Raw genomic sequence first — 18,751 nt, forward strand, 5'->3', positions numbered from 1 at the left:
ATTTGATGTAGTGAAATGTGATACACATTTGTACTCAAACACGCTCATTTATTTGTTGTGTATTTATTACCAATAATCATGTATTTCATTCTTACTCTTAACTCAGTATCGTTAATTTAACAGTAACAATCTGTATTAAATTTCGGTAAATTCCTCCTGATGGTGCTGTTTGTACGGTTTTTCTGAATTTTCATTTCAATAAGGGAGGTATTTGGATAGATATTAGTTGTACGACTTTTCAAATCATCGCTAATGTCTCGAACGAGCGTGTGCACACATACTACGTATCTATTGAACGTTGTTTATTTTTTGATCTTCGTTTTTCTTTTAATGTGCAACAGATCATTTTAGTAACTCTCATTTCATGAGAGTTAGAGAGAGATAGACGCTACAAACTACACGCGCAAATGGTATGTTCTAAGTTTTCCAGCTTAGTATAGTTACGAAGGATGTTTATTGTGGGTGACGGAAGTTCTTGCCAGCGAACTTGGCGTCGGCACCGAGCTCCTCTTCGATGCGCAGAATCTGGTTGTACTTAGCGAGACGCTCCGATCGGCACGGAGCACCGGTCTTGATTTGTCCAGTGCTCAGACCAACGACCAGATCGGCAATGAAGGTATCCTCGGTTTCACCGGAACGATGCGACACCATGGTTCCCCATCCGTTCTTCTTGGCCAGCAAGTGTGCATTGATAGACTCGGTCACGGAACCGATTTGGTTGACCTTCAGCAGCAAACAGTTGCAAGCCTTCTTCTCCACGGCAGTGGCAATACGCTTCGGGTTGGTCACAGTCAAATCGTCACCCACGATTTGAATGCTGGTGTTGGCGGTGATCTTGGACCAGGCATCCCAGTGATCCTGGTCGAAGGGATCCTCAATACTGACGATCGGGAAACCCTTGATGAAGCCCTGGTACAGTTCCTCCAGGGAGTCCGGAGTTAGCCAAGCGCTCTTGTCCGAGTTGGGGTTCTTGAAGTCCAGATCGTACTTTCCGTCCTTGTGAAACTCGGAAGCAGCAACATCCATACCAATTTCAACCTTTCCGGTATATCCAGCCTTTGCGATAGCATCCTGAATCAGATTCAACGCTTCTTTGTTCTCCAGAATGTTGGGGGCGAAACCACCCTCATCACCGACGGCGGTAGCATCCAGACCGAACTTGGCCTTGATGACGTTCTTCAAATGGTGATACACCTCGGTACCGATTTTCATAGCTTCCGTGAACGACGAAGCACCGGTCGGCAGAATCATGAACTCCTGCATGGCCAGCTTGTTACCGGCGTGACTGCCACCGTTGATGACGTTGAAGGCCGGCACGGGCAGGATAATGTTACCATTTCCAGACAGTTCGGCGATGTGTTTGTACAGAGGAATACCTTTCTTAGCTGCTCCAGCCTTACAGACGGCCAGCGAGACACCGAGGATGGCATTTGCGCCCAGCTTGGACTTGTTCTCTGTACCATCCAACTTCAGCATCAACTCATCAAGCTAAAAAGAGGGAAAAAAATGTTCATCCGTCAATAGCTACCGGCATTTGCGATTGCGACAAACAAACAAAAAGTCGCGATGTCATCGACATCTAATTGCGCAATCACAGGACAGAGAAAGTAAAAATAACCTTCCGACCGGAGCCGGCGGAAAGTCTATTATTAGGACGCACGCGAACGAACCTGATCGCCAATCAGTAGTCAATAGATTACAATTGCTTCACTACTTAGGAATGCTTACCTCCTTCTGCTGGGTAACGCAGAGACCCGATGACATGACCGCCGGAGCGATCACTTTGTTGATGTTATCAACAGCCTTCAAGACGCCCTTTCCGTGCCAGTCGGCCTTGACGTTGTCGCGCAGTTCCAGTGCCTCGTGGACACCGGTCGAAGCACCCGACGGTACGGCAGCCCGGAACAGACCCAGATCGGTGATCAGATCGACCTCGACGGTTGGGTTACCACGCGAGTCGAAGATCTGACGGGCCTTAATACTCTTGAATGGCATCTTGGATCTGAAAAGTGACGAGGAGAAAAAAACAACAACGTCAGTAACTGATCAGTCTTATCAGTAATGTTGACGCTCTTATATTTGATGAAAGTTCTGTTAGTTTTGTTTTTTTTTCGTGGTAGCTCTATCTACGTCAGTATGGTTTTTGCTTACATAATACTGCGAATCATTAGTTGATTGGTGGCCAGTAATTTTCCGGTTTACGTTTTATCAGCAACAGCAGGTCAAGTGCAATGATGTATTTTGCTTGTGGCTGACAACTTGATTAATCTATGTTATGACACGATTCTCCTACGATTGATCGATTCTATCAAGTGTTAATATGTCGAAAATTTATAAACAAGTGCGCTTTGCCACGCTGGCTATGAAATTTTACGTTAAATACGAAAAGTATTTCATTGCACTAAGTCATGGTTGTCAGGTGTGCCAGTTATTTTTAAGAAATTTTTTGAATAAAAATACAGGTAACTTTATTCAAAGCTAGGGACTTTTGTTCGATCTTTCCTCCTTCTAACGAATACTACCTCGAAAGACCAGTTAATCTTTTGAAGCGATCCAGTCGTACAACTATAACTAATGAAGTGCTACTCAAAGAAAGCAAACGATAAACGGATGGGGCCAAGTCGAAGGAATAAGGCGCGTTGGGCAAAAGATCCCATCTGAGCTCAGAAATGATGCTCTTGTCGCCTTTGGCTGTGTGTGCTGCAATTTGACTTTCTCATGTCTTTAGCAGAATTCTGGTCGTTTTTTTAGCAATGCTTGATTTAATTTCATCATCTGACGTCGATAAAGATTAGTATTTGCAGTATCCCCTGGTTTGAGATGCTTGTGGTCCGAGTCACCTTTGATCCCACGAAATGCACAGCATCGTTTTCTTATCGAAGCTGTGGGCTTTTCTTATCGAAGCTTTCTGCGCTTGAAATTCTCAAAGTAAATTTATTTCCCATCTTTCGCCACGATCCGGAGAAGGAAACCCTTTTTGTCATGGCGAGAAAATTTCACAAATTTCACTGAACGTTTTTCACTGTCTATCATTCAGCTCATGAGGAAACCATTTTTTCACCTTCTGACTCTTTCGCATGACGAGTAGATGATCAGAATGGGCTTGGCAACTAATGTTTAACTCTCCCGCCGTTTGTTTTGTCGTGAATACGACTTACTTTACTATGGGGCGCCTTTTCAAAACTTACCCTCTGAGAGAGTGATAAGTTTTTGATCGTGAATATCTCTTGTTGTATCTAACATATCAACATAATTATTGCTACATTCCATCGGAAATATAATCACAATTTTATGATAAAAATTTCAGTTGTGTGACACAATTTCAAAATTTTTCAAAATTAAACTTTTCTGAAATGTTTGGTATAAACGAGTATCAAAGAGGATAATTCATGAGGCACGTTTACCTTTCTCGTATTTCTAAAGCTCATAGCTCAGTGATCTGTGAAAGGATTTATATAATCTATCAATAGAATCGAAATTTTTCCAACTTAAACGTGTATAGCACCAGCATTGAAGTATTTCAATAGTACACTATTGAAAAACCTGTCTCATTTGACCCATGTCAACACCAGCCAATCAGAACGCGTTTTGAGAAAGAGAACAAAATATCTGCTGCTGTTCAACAAATCGTTCGAGGAAAATGTTCCGAACAGTGCTTAATATCGTAGTGAGTTCCACAATTTGGTCCTTCTAAAAGGCAGGAATGAATCCCGTACAGCATCCTGATAGTTTCTTTCAATGAAATGCAAATCCGAAATAAAATAATCGAAATTAAAATTCTGCATGCGGCTATTTTTATAGCCGTTAGGACCGCCCAAACAAACAAAATCACGTAGAAAGAAACCCCTTAACAAAAATTGGATCAGTTTGGATTCTATCGCCGCTGCGAGCAGATGTATTGTGTGTCGTTTGCAAAGCTAGTTTCACTTCCGACAAGAGCGATTACGTCACAGCTGCTAGTCGTTTGCATTCGTGAAAAAACAACGACGAGAGGACAACGGTGGGGAACATCACACAAAATCAGCCGTTCTAATGGCTCTAAAAGTTTTCTAAAGAACTATTAGGATTTCTTCTTAACAAATCGAAGGTAAATATCTTCAGCTCTAGTGCAAATCTAGAACAGTTTGATTAGATTTGTGCACTTTTCGCTGTGTGAATTTTACAGTACAGGGTCCGGCACTCGAAGTGTAACCAATTAAAAAGGCCATAAAATCAGTTTGGAAAATTACTTTTACTTAATTCAAAGTACAAAATGTGTAAAAATAATACAAAATTCAGAATCAATTCACTTTTGCTCGATATGACCACATTTTGCCTTGACTTGATGACTTGAGAGAGCGAAGGAGTTGCTTCGTTTGCACGAATGTGACTTGCAGGTATTTTGGCCCACTCGCGGACAATAACTTTTTTCAGCGCCTCGAGACTGGTGTATCTTTTAGTTCGGACTTTGCTCTCCAAAATGGCCCAAAGAGAATAATCCATTGGATTCGCATCTGGTGAATTCGAGAGCCATTGTGTGGACGTGATGAAGTTCGGAACGTTGTTTTTCAGCCATTCTTGGTTCACTCGAGCTTTGTGAGACGGTGCCGAGTCCTGCTGAAACGTCCATGGTCTGCCACCGAAATGTTTGTCTGCCCACGGCTTCAAAGCAACCTCCAGAATACTTTCCCGATAATATGTCGCATTTACCTTGACGCCAGGCTCGATGAAAACGTTTGGAGAGCGCTCATCTGCGGTTACAGCGGCCCAAACCATTATCTGTTGCGGGTGCTGCCTCCTGGTGGCCAATCGATGACTCAAATTCTCGTATGAACGGTCGGTCAAGTAAACCCTATCGTTTTGAGAGTTTACGAATTGCTCAATTGGAAAAATTTTCTCGTCAGAAAATACAATGTTCGGAAATTGACCGCTTTCGGCAAAACGAAGCTACTCCTTCGCTCTCTCAAGTCATCAAGTCAAGGCAAAAGGTGGTCATATCGAGCAAAAGTGAATTGATTCTGAATTTTGTATTATTTTTACACATTTTGTACTTTGAACTAAGTAAAAGTAATTTTCCAAACTGAATTTATGGCCTTTTTAATTGGTTACACTTCGAGTGCCGAACCCTGTAATCGAGATCAAGTCTTCTTTGTTTTTGCGAAAAATGTGAAAAAGGAGAATGCTTGCATAATTCATACAATTGATCAACTAATCGATTTATTCGGAAGTGTTAAGGAACATGTCAGTTGTTTTCGTATTCACGACATCCAGTTATGTCTCTAACATTATCCACCCGCCTTTTTTGAGCTTGAATATTTCGACATTTTCGAGCTGACATATGCGATCTGCAACCCCCACTTTTAATCATGCAAACCAACGTTCACAAGTAAGCTCGGTTGGACCATATTCCCGGTAAACTTCAACGAGAATTCGATGGAATTCAACAGCACTTTTTCCATACAAAGTACTGAATCCGGTCCACACTTCCCGTAAATGCTCTTTACTTGGCAAGTGTTTTGATTTGTTCACTTCACCAACTGTACATGACACTAAAAACTATGATGGTTTTTAAGAATGTGGTGTTATTGCGAAAAAATTACGCAATAATTCTGACGGTAGACTAATCCCCATTTGCCGAGCCATCTCTTGAGATAAAATAATACCGCATTATTGATTAAAACACCTGAAAAAGCATTGGTATTACATTCCTGTAGTGGAATTTGTCCTTCTGTTTCAACAGACTTCGCAGCCGATTCAGAGTGTACAGAACCATTGCATGGCTGGTGCTACGATTCTATTGACACTACGAATCCTTCAGGTCGGGGCTCGAACACACGACAACTGGTTTGTAAGACCAGTGCCTTATGCATTGAACCGCCAACCCGGGACAAAAACACCTGGTATTGTTATTATTTTATTAGTTTCATTTACTTTTACGATGTATACCGGTATGAAGTGAGCGTTAAGATACGTGCTAAAAATGTTGAAATTTGACCCAGCCAGTAATGATTTGTGGAAAGCAATAATTTTGTTATTTCCATTCGAAGAAAAGCGCTGGATTATCAGAAATACCATGCAAAAGATGGTTTAAACAGTTCAAATGTAATGATTTTGATGTAAGAAATGAAGAACGTGGAAAACTATCACAAAAGATTTCAAGACGCCAAATGGCAAGCAATATTGTAATGTTAAATTTTACACCACAAGCAATCTCTGACCGTTTCAAAGCTCCATAAATTTGAAAAATCGGTGCCACATGATTTCAATAAATTGAAATGGAAAACCGGAAAAAACACTTGTGTAAGTTTTCTTCAAAGACACGACAAAATCTTCATTTGCATCGAATTGTTGCTGACGATGAAAAATTAATTTATTTTGAGAATCCTAAATAGAGAAAAATCATGAGTTAATCCGAGACAAACATCAACAACGACTGAAAAACCAGATCGATTCGACAAGAAGGCTCTATGTTTTGTAGAATCGGAAAACTGTAGTGTATTATAAGTTTCAAAAACCTGGTGAAACTGTTCTATTAATTGCTAAAGTTACCAAATGAATCGAAACAAATACCGGCCAGAATAACCGAATCAAATTCGAATGGGCAAGGAATTTTCATTCAGAATTCTAGGCAAAATTCTGTATGAAATCAGATCCCGAATGAATTGCGCCTCAAACCGGTGGTCAGGGTTGTCAAATTTAAACCTGTACTTTTCAGGAGAAAAATCTGTAAATCTGTATCGGGGGATCAAAAATATTCGTTGAAAACGAAACACAACGAAATTCTATCTGTAAAATCAGTATTTCTGCCCTAAAATCTGTAATTTCTATGTACAGAATTTCGGTTATAAATTTAGTCGGTCGTCACATGTTTTCGTCCGTGACGTCAGATAGAATATAGCACCTAGTGTCATATCCTTAAAGGGTCACATAAATAGTGTGGATTTTGCGTCTGCTTCGCGGTTCAAGTTGAACTGTTACGCGGAGATGGCGGAGACGCTTTAAGCACTAATGAGCCGTAGGCGAAACACGAAGAAATCGAAACTAAATAGTGTAAGGGCTCCCTATTTCATCTCATTTGCAAGGACGTCGCCTTCAAACCTCGATTTAGCCACTAAAATCACTATAACTATTTCATATTACTGCTTCATTCGCCTTGCTCCACATTGAGATTTGATTCACATTCCTTGGAAATTAAAATAATGTTCATAAAACAGCAAAAAACACTTATGATGTGTTCACTACTCCGCTCCTAATTTCAACTCAATGGATTTTTATCCATCCTATCGTTGATCCTTTATTCATCCTATAAATTAGCAAAGGCGACAGCAATCAAAACGAAATATTCCACTATTACACTATCAGGTTCAAAATGTCAGAATTCTTCTTGAAAACGGCCTAATGCCAACTATGAGACAATATACGATATTTTTAGAACCAGTTTGAAATCATTTCAACGTTTAAAAATTTTTCAGTCGTTTCTGTTAGCTTTCGCTTTAAATTTAAAATTTTTCTGAAAAGTTAAACTGGTGAACTTTAAATAAAAACAAAACTGTGATTGTTACTATTTATTCATTAGCCTTTCTTAAAACAAAGTGTAGAGCCAGAGATGCCATTTATACAGATTTATATGTATTGTATAGATTTTTGCGTTCGCATACTGGTTTAAATCAAAGTACCGATTTTGTAAAGATTTCCTAAATTTAATACAGATTTGTACAGGTTCATAGAAAGAAAGAAGTAAAAAATTAGACTTTTCTCTCTGAGTATCTGTTAGTATTTGATTGCAGTGATTCTTTAAAAGTTTATTAATCAACGGACAAATCACATGTTAAAGTGGAAATCTTTTATGTAGATAATTGATTATGAACACTGACAAACATTTATATTAAAATTTGGAACCAATTTGAACTATTTGAAGCCAGATATTTTCATATAATATGTATTACGTTGCATAGAAAGTCTATACCTGGTCTATCTGTTTTCACTAATAAAATGATGTTAACAGATTTTATTAGTGAAAACAGATTTAACATCATTTTATTAGTGAAAACAGATAGACCAGATATAGAGTTTCTATGCAACGTAATACATATTTTCTATGAAAATATCTGGCATCTCTGTGCACAGCCGATGAAACACACACACTTCACAGCGTTATGTTGACGTATAGCGGAATGAAACCAGTGCTACTAGATTTGCCACAATGGTTATTTCATTAGTATTTAACACGTTCTTTCTGGTAATATTCGAAGCTGAAACAGTTTTATTGAAATAGTAATATCAATAATATAATTAAACTAATGTCACGGATACCAAAAAACATACTTTTTGATGAGATTTTGAAGAAGAAAAACAATTTTTGTTTTGTAACATTATGAGATAACTTGGCAACTTTGCGAAACCAAATGAGATGAAAACAAAGCGCAATCAAGTGAACTAAGTGAAAAACTTTCATCTCATATTTTTAAAGACTTTTATTGTTTGTCGGGTAGTTTTTGAAGTATTAAATCGTTAATTAAACAAGTAGCAAGTGAACATTACTAATTATGAAGTCATCCAGCATTCAATGGTAGTGTAATTGTGTGGAAAAGTGATCATGTTTTGAGACGAATCGATTAGTAGATATTCAGAAACATGACGAACTGTAAATCTTGAGACGAAAATGTGTCCTAAATTGAAAAGTGAGTTTATTTTAAATGAAAAAACGATCACCGACGAATTTAAAACCATTTCTTTCAATGGAAAAGTGTGACAATAGCTTTTATAATCATTTTAAAACATTTCACAGTTTGGTTCAGGTAGGTTGTAAAATATTATTCATGTTCAAAGTAATGAGGTGAAGGGATGAGATGGAAATAGGAGCTCAGATGAAATAGGGAGCCGTTACCCTATGTACTTTACATACAAACCAAAAACCCCTAAACGTTCAGATTAATCTGTTTACGTGGCAACCCTGCTGGTGGTTCAAAAAACCAATCAGAATTGAGTGAGAAAAAGCTGGCTCACTGTCACGACGACATCTTGATGAGATCAAAATCTGAACTTCAAAATTAGCTGATTGCAATATAAATAAACAATCAGTAACACAATCGTTCCACGGTTTAGCTTGCACGAAATGTTTGGGTCGATTCTCCTCCAATAACATAACTTGTAGTTTATCGAAAATACTACCTTGATCAAAAAGTTCCTTGAATCACCACCATGTGGCGCCCTCAGTCACCCGATTAGATTTTTTATAGTTTTTAGGTTGCCACATCTGTCATTGATATTCTATCAAATTTTCAGCTTGATACCTGGACATTTGTAAAATTTGCGCTGTATTCAGTACATCTGTGATTGTGCGTGTTATCGATTTTGTACAATTTTCAAAATGGAATTGAATTTGCAACAACGGGTTTGCATTCAATTTTGCGTTAAATACGGTTTAAATGGTGCGACGACATTGCAAATGTTAGAAGAGTGTTTCGGCAACGATACTCTGAAGAAAACAGTCGTTTATCAGTGGCATGAATGTTTCAGAAGTGGCCGTGAGTCTGTGAATGATGACGAGAGAAGCGGTAGGCCATTGACATTGAAAACTGACGAAAACATCAACAAAACCAAAAAATGGATAACCGTAGACCGCAAATTGACTATTGAAGAGATGGCAGAGGAGTTGGACATTGCTTTTGCATTCGTTCAAGACATTTTGGTTTATGATTAGGGTCTCAGACGTGTCACTGACAAGCTGGTGCCGAAAGACCTGAATTTCTAGCAAAAAAGGACCACGTTGACGTTGCAAATGACATGATTTTCAAGGGCGACTCTGACCCAGGAATCAGGAATTGGAGTCTTTCATCACCAGTCTGGTGCCAAAACAAAGCTGTGCTTAATCGATGTTACGATCAATACAATCACACTATTCACACTAGGCCGTGAAGTATTCGGATCGGGATCACAACGTGCGGGAATTTATTTGTAGAATATTCTCATCATACCGTGCACTTTCCGTGTCGCTGCCGTTGCTATTAGTAACAAACACAATCGTTGCATTTGATGTTTTTCTGTTCCTCTCGAAAATGACACATTTTTCCAACGAAGAATTAGTCGTAATTGCAATTGCTCTGAATGACGAAGATAATCAGCTATTTAAAAACAAAAAGAAAATTTGGATGCACGAACTTTGGCGAAAAAAAGCAGTTGAGGGTGAATTCACCACCTTATATAAGCAGTTTTTGAATGACGAGATCAAGGAATATTTCCGAATGTCAGAAGCCTGTTTCAACACGCTGTTGAGTAAAATTCATCCGTGTCTTAAATAGCATGACACTACATTCCGATTAGCAGTGACTCTCCGAGAGAGGCTGGCAGTTTGTTTAAGATATTTTCATTGATTTGTTAACAAGATTTCTTTGTAAATGTCAACAAAACTCCAAACAAAAATTGTATAACGATCATTGAGATGACTTATAGTTTGTGTTCGTCTCATGATTTCAGATATTTAGCAACACGAGATACGCAAAAAACCCATAGCATTTAGTTACAGGCTTGGGGCTGTCTACCAGATCGTTCACGAGATATGTCGTGTAATTACCGAAAAATTAATCGACGATGCAATACCGAAACCAACAGAGAAAATGTGGAAGAAGATTGCTAACGATTTTTGTGGAATTTCCCGTTTTGTCTTGGAGCCTTGGATGGAAAGCAGGTGACAATTCAAGTACCTGCCAATAGTAACTTTGAATCAACGCATGCTTTGACCGTGCTTCAGACGTGTGTCGATACAGACACGGGTACGACACGGTCTAGTGAGAATATTCACATGGAGCTGCATTAAACAAATTTGAAGCATAACCCGGACGGGATCCGGTCCAGTCCCGTTCCGGATACGTCACGGCCTAGTGTGAATAGCGCTTTATACGGTTAGCATTCCGCTATAAGGTCCGTTGGCATGCAATAACTTAAATATTGCTGTAGAGCACGTGGTTTGCGATGACGAATCACATAGATCAAGCATACATGTGGAATCTCCAACACAAAACTACTCTTTGTGCGCTAAACGATTTTTTCGACGATCTAGGATTCTTTTGTTCGACGGCCAAACACTTATGCAACTCGTTATGCGTCAAAAACATATCGATGATCTAGCAAGCATGGGTGACTTTTTCAACGGAAAATTCATTTTTCATGCAAGCCTTAGAGCATATTCAGTAGTGTTCTAGTTCTAGATGCATAATTTATGCCAGTTACAAAATTTAAATCTGAATTTTATAACAAGGAAAACTGGCAGCCCAAGCAGTGTTTTACTCGTGTTTCAAATATGCAAAAAATAGAACGGCATCGTAGACCAGTTTTAAATTTGACAGAAGAACTGGTCGAATAAATAAAACTAGAACGGCTTGCTGGGGATACGTTTGTTACAGTTTCTGCTCTATTATAGATCTTCCATATAGAACTTAAATTAATTAAACTAAAACCTAAAGATAATTAACCCATTATGTCCTAGCGTATGAAATTTCAAACGCAAAAATACCTATTTTCAATTTATGTTTGCTGCGGAATTTGACTAGCTACCCGCTTGTGAGGAATTCTGGCAACCGTCAGAAGGCTGGCTGCATTCCGACTGCTGTCAAAATTGTCCAGGCGAAATTGCGTCATTATCTCGCCGTACGTGTTTTATTTATTTCCCTCCTCTTTCTTTTTTCTTTTTTTTATTCGACTTCATTTGATATTCATCAATCCCGCATGTACGTACAAAAAACGATTCTTGAGACGAGGTAAATGAGATTGAAATATGGGTATGTTTGGTAGTGAGAAAGCAATGTTATTGGCAAAAACATTTTTCATGATTAGTATAGGTATATGAAGGGCAATAACTTATTGCCTTTTATATGTATCTTTTATTGAAAAAATTACAAGGATCAGCCCCACACTTTTGAATCCGCAAATGCACGAGAGTCTGCTTAGATTGATCTTTATAAGGAATCAACACCGAACACGCAAACCCAGAATATAGACTCTAATTGTCGTGATTTGTATTTGTTTTGTAGCCGACGAAATTACATCAATAGCCCAAATGTATGCAATTATATGTTTGCATACGCTTGCGATACGGATATCGATATTTAAGCTTCTCTTTGCCAAGCTTGTGTTCAAGTTTTGTATGCAAGCAGTTATTTTTATAGCGTTTCTGTACCATTACTACCATTCTGTGATTTTGGTTGAAGCGATAAACTTTTTCTCATTATCAATCGAGTTCATCTTATATAAATTAATCTTATGCACTCAAAATTTACCCTGGGGTAATTGTCAATTTCATGGGGTAATTGTCAATAACATGGAATTTCATCCGATCTTGCATGACACAAGATCAGAGCATACCAATTAAAGCTTCAAATCGTTTTATCTCTCTTTTTCTTGCTGTCTAGCAACAACCTATCTCTAGCATGCTACGAGTAGGACTGAAACGTTAGCTATAATTTCGCTTCTATTTATTGATTCGCGTACTTCCAACAGCTTGCATCGATTGACCAATCAGAGCGATGCTTTCCCTTTGATATATCGCCTACTCCTTCAAAACCGTCGTCTATGGCAGAGAAATCCGGTATGCCGGAGATTTATTGCAAACAAAATAGGACACTGCTAGCTATTAATCAACATTTCAATGATATACAATTTAAAAAAAACATGGCTATGAACATTCAAATCAATACGTAGAAATATTTCCAATCAAATGGTGACATAATATTAATAATTGATACAAAATTGACTGAGCTGTAATTGTTCAAAACCTGACCACATTTCTACGTGTATTTTTCTTGGGTTTCTAATTTGCACCCCTATATAGAAAACAAAAATGTGTTCCACATTAAAATAAAACCAAGACGCTTAAAATGTAGAACCGATTCAAAACGGTTCCGCCAATCTTGTATGGCAAGCATCCGACAGAAAAGAACCGTTTATAACCGCTAGGCGAAATTCTCTGCCGGAAACGGTTGTTGCATTGTTGCCAGACTTTTGCCGGAATTCAGGTAGAATTCCGACAAAAATGGCTGGCAGACATAGCCAACCGTCTGTCGTGACGTTCCTTACATGAAACTTCTTTATTATTTCATTAAGTCCATTGGAGTTCCAATTTAAATTTTATTTTATGTTAGATTGTTTTCTCTTCCATGAGTTCAACCAATAGCCAGCTATCTTGTATTAAATAAAAGTGATGAACTGATACAAACAAACCTGAAATAGTTATAAGATCATGTACAAAATAAATGTATTTCATTTAATGTAATTTATAATAGCAACTCGCTTGATAAAAACAGTGTTTAGATTCACTAATGAATACCAACATACTAATAGGATATTCGAAATGTATTAGGTTTAAAGTACTGTGTATTGTAGATGCCACGGCGAAGAAAAACTTATGTATATTGCCTATGAAATAAACGTATTTATGAAAAAAAAATAGCCAACCGTCTGGGAGGAAATCTGCCCGCCGCGTACAAGTGGGTATCAGCTTCAACTCTATGCCAGAAGAAAAATTACACTTTCAATTTCTTCGTGTGTTAAAACAGTTGTCATTTTTTTGACATTTTTTAGTGTTTCTACCCTTGTGAAGTTGGTGAAGATCACAACAAAAAAGTAAGCCACATATTTCATTGAATTTGTTGTTTGAATTTACTTTTATTGTTTACATCTTGTGACAAAATGTTGCCAGAAATACAAAAATAGTTATATCCATAACAAAATCCGAAGAAATATGTGAAACATTATAAATTTTTGGGTTAACATTTGAATGTATGAAATTTCATACGGTGGGATGATACGATATTATTTTTTTACAAGAAATATCTTTTGCCAGATGAACCGGAGGAGCTGTACAATTTTCTAATAGATTTAGATGAAGAATCTTTCGAAAATCTATTATCATCTGAAAACCAAATTGATTTCGTTATTGTGCCTCCGAATACAGGATTGGAAAGTGACGTAGATGCAGGAAATAGTGTCACGGATAAGGGTCCTTTAAAGATTTGGCGAACGCGTGAATGTCGAGTGCAAAGTTTTCTGTGAAAAGCAACATCCCCAAAGCACAAGCAAGAAGCAAAAAAATAGACATTGGAAAAAACTTAAATTGACTTGTAATACGAATGCGGCCATTGTTCTTGCTATAAATATAAATGGTCACCGGTTGCAAAAAGGAGATTCACGATTCCATGTAACCATATCCGAAATGTACAAATTTCTAGGCATTTTGCTCGTTTCCGGATAAGTTAAAGTTCCTAGTAAACGTAATTTTTGTGAATCAAAAGATACATACAACATGCTGATTGCTAATACAATGCCGAGGAATAAATTCGATCTCATTTAAAAATATTTGCATTTCAACAACAATTTGCTTGACGTTGGATCTGACAAATTGTACAAAATCAGACTACCTCATCAAGTTCATCCCATACCAAGGTAAATAATTCTAATAAATGTTTCATTTTGATCGTAAGTTTGATGAAAATATTTTGTAGGCAAAACTGATCGCAAGCCTGGGGAACCGTTGGGATACAAAGTTGTAACTGACTTGAGTAATCGAATTATTAAAAACGGAAAATTCATATACATCGACAATTTTTTTACCAGCTTGACTTTATTAGACGATTTTGCAAGAAGAAACATAAATATTATTGGAACCATTCGAAATAACCGAATTGAGAAGGCACCGTTGGATTCTCTCAAAAAGCAGACTAGAGGATCATATGACATTGTGCGCGATAGCCAGGCAAATATCACCATTATTCGATGAAATGACAATAATATTGTGAATATGGCTACTAACGTAAAAGATGACACCATTGTCCTGCGTGGTAGCACATGTGTTAGATACATCTCATCCGAAAAGAAAAAAGGGACAGTATCACTACCCCATCTTTGCAAAATGTATAACAAAGGGATGGGAGGAGTAGATCTTTTCGACGCTCAACGAGGACTTTACCGATCTATCTACCATTCGTAATAAAAAGTGGTATTGGCCTCATTTCCGTTTCATGCTGAATGATGGTGTCGTAAATCTTTGGCACATCTATAGAAAGATTCACGAAAAAGAACCTTTACTGGGCTTCACTAGAGCTGTTTGCGAAGGACTTCTTACTGACATTAATCCAAACAGAGTTGAGCTTATGCAGATTAAACCCAGGCATTCAAAGTCTTCAGAAGGTAGATTGGACGGAATGAAACATTTGATCAATACTAATACGAAAAAAACACAACGACGGTGTGCATTCTGTAGCAAATGTACCACGTTTATTTGTTTGAAATGTGATGTAGGTCTTCATCCCTCAGAGTGTTTCTACCGGTACCATAAATTAAATTGAATTAAATTTTATTATCTCAGTAATATTTCTTCAAGAATAAAACAGTTTAAAAAAATATTGCGCAAAAAACCTTTGATATTTTCATTTGATACTGCATTGACCCAGCGTATGAAATTTCATACGTAGGGTAATTCCAATTATAAAACATTTTAAATAGCAATTTCACGTTTCCCAAGCTCTTTGGCACAAACTATGATGGAATTTAAGGTATCACTTCATTTGACTTAAATTGGAGAACACCTGGGTTATAATGGGTTAATCTAAAGACCATCTTAAATTCAAAAACTGTTGAAATTAGCAGAACACCATCGAAAAGGTCTTCTCTTTTTTCATTCCTCTAACTGGAGAACATTGAATTGATAACCGAACGACTCAGGTTTTGGCTACCCATTCCCCAACTCAATCGTGAATATCTCTTGTTGCACTTAACCCAACAACACATTTTTTTCCATGCTATCGAAAATATGATCAGCAATTTATGACGAAATTTTAAGAAATATGGAATAATCACAAATGACTCAAAACTATAGTTTTCAAAAATGTTTGGTGGTACTTCTGCAGGCAAACAATTTTTTACTCTCTTTTGCCTTGTCTTATTGTTTTGTGTGTTAGAACAAGTGTCGTACTTAAGTATAGGTGCACCGTTATAATTCTGGAAGTAAAGAAATGAAACCTTGCACAACTCACACAATATATCTACCTATGAGAATGGTTTTAGAGATTCAGAAGTGCGAAGTTTTATTCGTATTCACTTATCCAGCTATGTCTCTGATATTACCCACTTTTTTGTTCTTGAAGGACTGAAGATCAACACAGCATTTTCTAGCATCGAAACGTTCAACTCAAGCTCGAACACGTTTAAGTTGACTAGTGGATTATCAAAAAATGATCAGTTTTCAAGTGAAATTGTGCGAACTTGAAATGAAATGGTTTTGTTTGGAACAATTCATCGGTTTGTTTTAATGTAGTACTTCAATTGCTGAATCCTTTGACATAAAATAAATATTTTTTTCCATTCCCCGGGAGATTATTTTGTACTATACAAATGCTATTAAATAGAAATCGTTGGTCATTATCCGTTTGACAATTCAAGTTTATTTATTGATATTCTGTCAAATTTTGTACGAAATTCGATTGATATTATGAATGCTTGAATTTGGCATTTTTTCCGGAACACTTTTCTTCGAACCCTTTTGTTTCGACTTCGATTCATCAGTGCATAACAGTTTATGTTCAACTGCTATGCTACCACACAGTTCAACATAAACCGCTAAGCAGACATCAAGTTTCTGCTACTTGCAGAACACTTGAAACGTGTTTCGGCCTATACTGGCCTAGATTACACTTCGGTGTAAACAAATAGAGTGTTCTGCAAGTAGCAGAAACTTTGTCTATTTAGCGCTTTATGTTGAACTGTTTGGTAGCATTACAGTTCAACATAAGCTGTTATGCACTGACGAGTCGAAGACGAAACATAAAGTTTACGAAACGTTTATGTGAAGTTAACCCCTAAAAGACTTTTTTTCGAGTTTTCGTTAATTTGTTTTTCCTCTCTGTGTGTATCCGCTTGGGCGAAGCAAATAAATAAATAGTTGTTTTTGAAGCACAGAATATATATATGAAAGAAAAATTTGAAATATCGAAAATAATACGCGTTTGATCAAGCTCATAATTTTTGAGGAGATTTCATCCAATTGCTAGTTTTACTATTCGTCGCGAAAATTGAAGAATTAGACTGAAACCAAATTTTCTTTTGTGACCGAGCCAAAAACTGTTTTTCACTGCATAGTCGAAAATGAAATGTAAAAAGAAAGAAAGTTTTTATGTGAATTGCGTTCAAAAAGACTAGTTTCTTTAGTACATAAAACATTGTCGATGAGGTTCCTCAAAAACACATGAACTCGAATGAGGAATGGTATCAAACATGTACTCATCACACAAGAATTCTGGAAGAAGCATTAAGGATTCAGTACAATTTCTACACTACACAAAATGCATAAATTCTTGTCAATATTCCTTCAAATTGATAACTTTCACTGGCACTACTCTCATTCTCCTGTCTATCACCTTCAACACGAGCCAAAGCCAAAAAAAAATATGAGTAAGTACGTCCCCCGTTTGACCTCCAGATACCTTTGGAGGTCATGAATCATGATGCTACTTGGCCAGTGTTCATCACTACACCCAGTTTAACAGCATTCACTTTCGAATGCAAGACTGAAACCGTGTTCTTGAAGCTTTCGCATATCGTTTACCGATGTGCTCGATTTTAACTAAATCCCTTATGTAACCAAAGGGACTCCATGAGGGATCCACCATTTTTTTCGCACACGGTGTCATTTGCAACGATGGAAAAAAAATCGCTATCTGATAATGAGCAGTAGGCCGACAAATAAGCACATCTTAGTAGCCAGTGACTTAATCTAGGCCGAAAGTCATTGGTTTGACATTGAATAGTCGTAAAATGCACTAGGATGTTAAGCTATTTGCAGAAATATTCAGAATATAGATCGGTCTACACCTCGGTATGCACCTAGTCCTACACACAAATCACAATTAGATTAACGCAAGTACGTCATTATCACTGAAATCACTCAATCCGTGTCGTTTTCATTTACTGATAAGAGCAACAGAACAGCAAAAACACAACCCTTCCGTAATGCAGTAGACAGCTACAGCCATAAAAATTAAACTGAAAATTAGCACTTACTTTTCCACAGTATCTCACTAGAACCGAATGCACACTACCTCACAGCGCGAGCTCACTGGACAAACTGGTGAATTGAATTTTTCGCTCGCCGCCGAACAGATCCACAGATCCACAGAAGCGCTGAAAAAGCTGAACAGCGAAAGCGCGACCGGTCGTCGGTCGTCTGATGGTGGATGATGCGCAAAATCGTCCCTTTTCGTAGAGTGCCGAACCGGCGATGCGTTGGCCGACCGAAAGGCGTTTACGACCTTGCCCAAGGTTACTCGGGCAGGGTTGCACTCAGGACCCGGCATGGGAAGGTTTGTTGTCTCGCGTACGCCGGCTGATGACTAACGAGTGAGCCGTGAGGAACGGTGTCAGGAACTCACTGCTCGCGATTGATGCTAATAAACTGCTTGCATTCGATTTCGGTCGTTATTTCATTATTTCTGTGTAACAAGCGCGTTCCAATTGCGATATGTCGTAGTAGTTTCGATTGGATCAAAATTACAATTTCCGCTAGAATTGCACAAATAATGTTATATGAAATTCTCTAACTCAGTCTTGAAATTTGCATCGATTTTCGCTCTCGTCTCATCAGTGCCGGACCGTTTATATTGAACTAATATTGCTACATAGTAGTTCTACTAGAACCGCTATTCAGCCACCATCATCGAAGCGTAAGGTCTGTTCGGATGTTTTAGACCATATTTTGTCTGTTGAATTTACGCATTGAAATCGGCCC

At 37.8% G+C, this 18,751-nt stretch overlaps 1 protein-coding gene across 2 annotated transcripts; it reads right to left on the reverse strand.

Annotated features, from left to right (window-relative positions):
- Positions 1–47: 47 nt before the first annotated feature.
- LOC131430484 (enolase) lies at positions 48–18,185 on the reverse strand. Of its 2 annotated transcripts, none has more exons than XM_058595506.1 (3): positions 18,028–18,185; positions 1,729–2,002; positions 48–1,488 (listed from the first exon to the last, which is right to left on the reverse strand). In XM_058595506.1, exons 2-3 carry the CDS (start codon positions 1,993–1,995, stop codon positions 454–456), a joined length of 1,302 nt encoding a protein of 433 aa, XP_058451489.1. In that variant the 5' UTR covers positions 1,996–2,002; positions 18,028–18,185; the 3' UTR covers positions 48–453. The 2 variants fall into 2 exon arrangements, with proteins under 2 accessions (XP_058451489.1, XP_058451488.1); XM_058595505.1 differs by lacking the exon at positions 18,028–18,185 and adding an exon at positions 2,152–2,308.
- Between the last annotated feature and the right edge of the window lie 566 nt (positions 18,186–18,751).

This window comes from Malaya genurostris, chromosome 2 (assembly GCF_030247185.1).
Source record: "Malaya genurostris strain Urasoe2022 chromosome 2, Malgen_1.1, whole genome shotgun sequence".
Taxonomy (NCBI): Eukaryota; Metazoa; Arthropoda; class Insecta; order Diptera; family Culicidae; genus Malaya; species Malaya genurostris.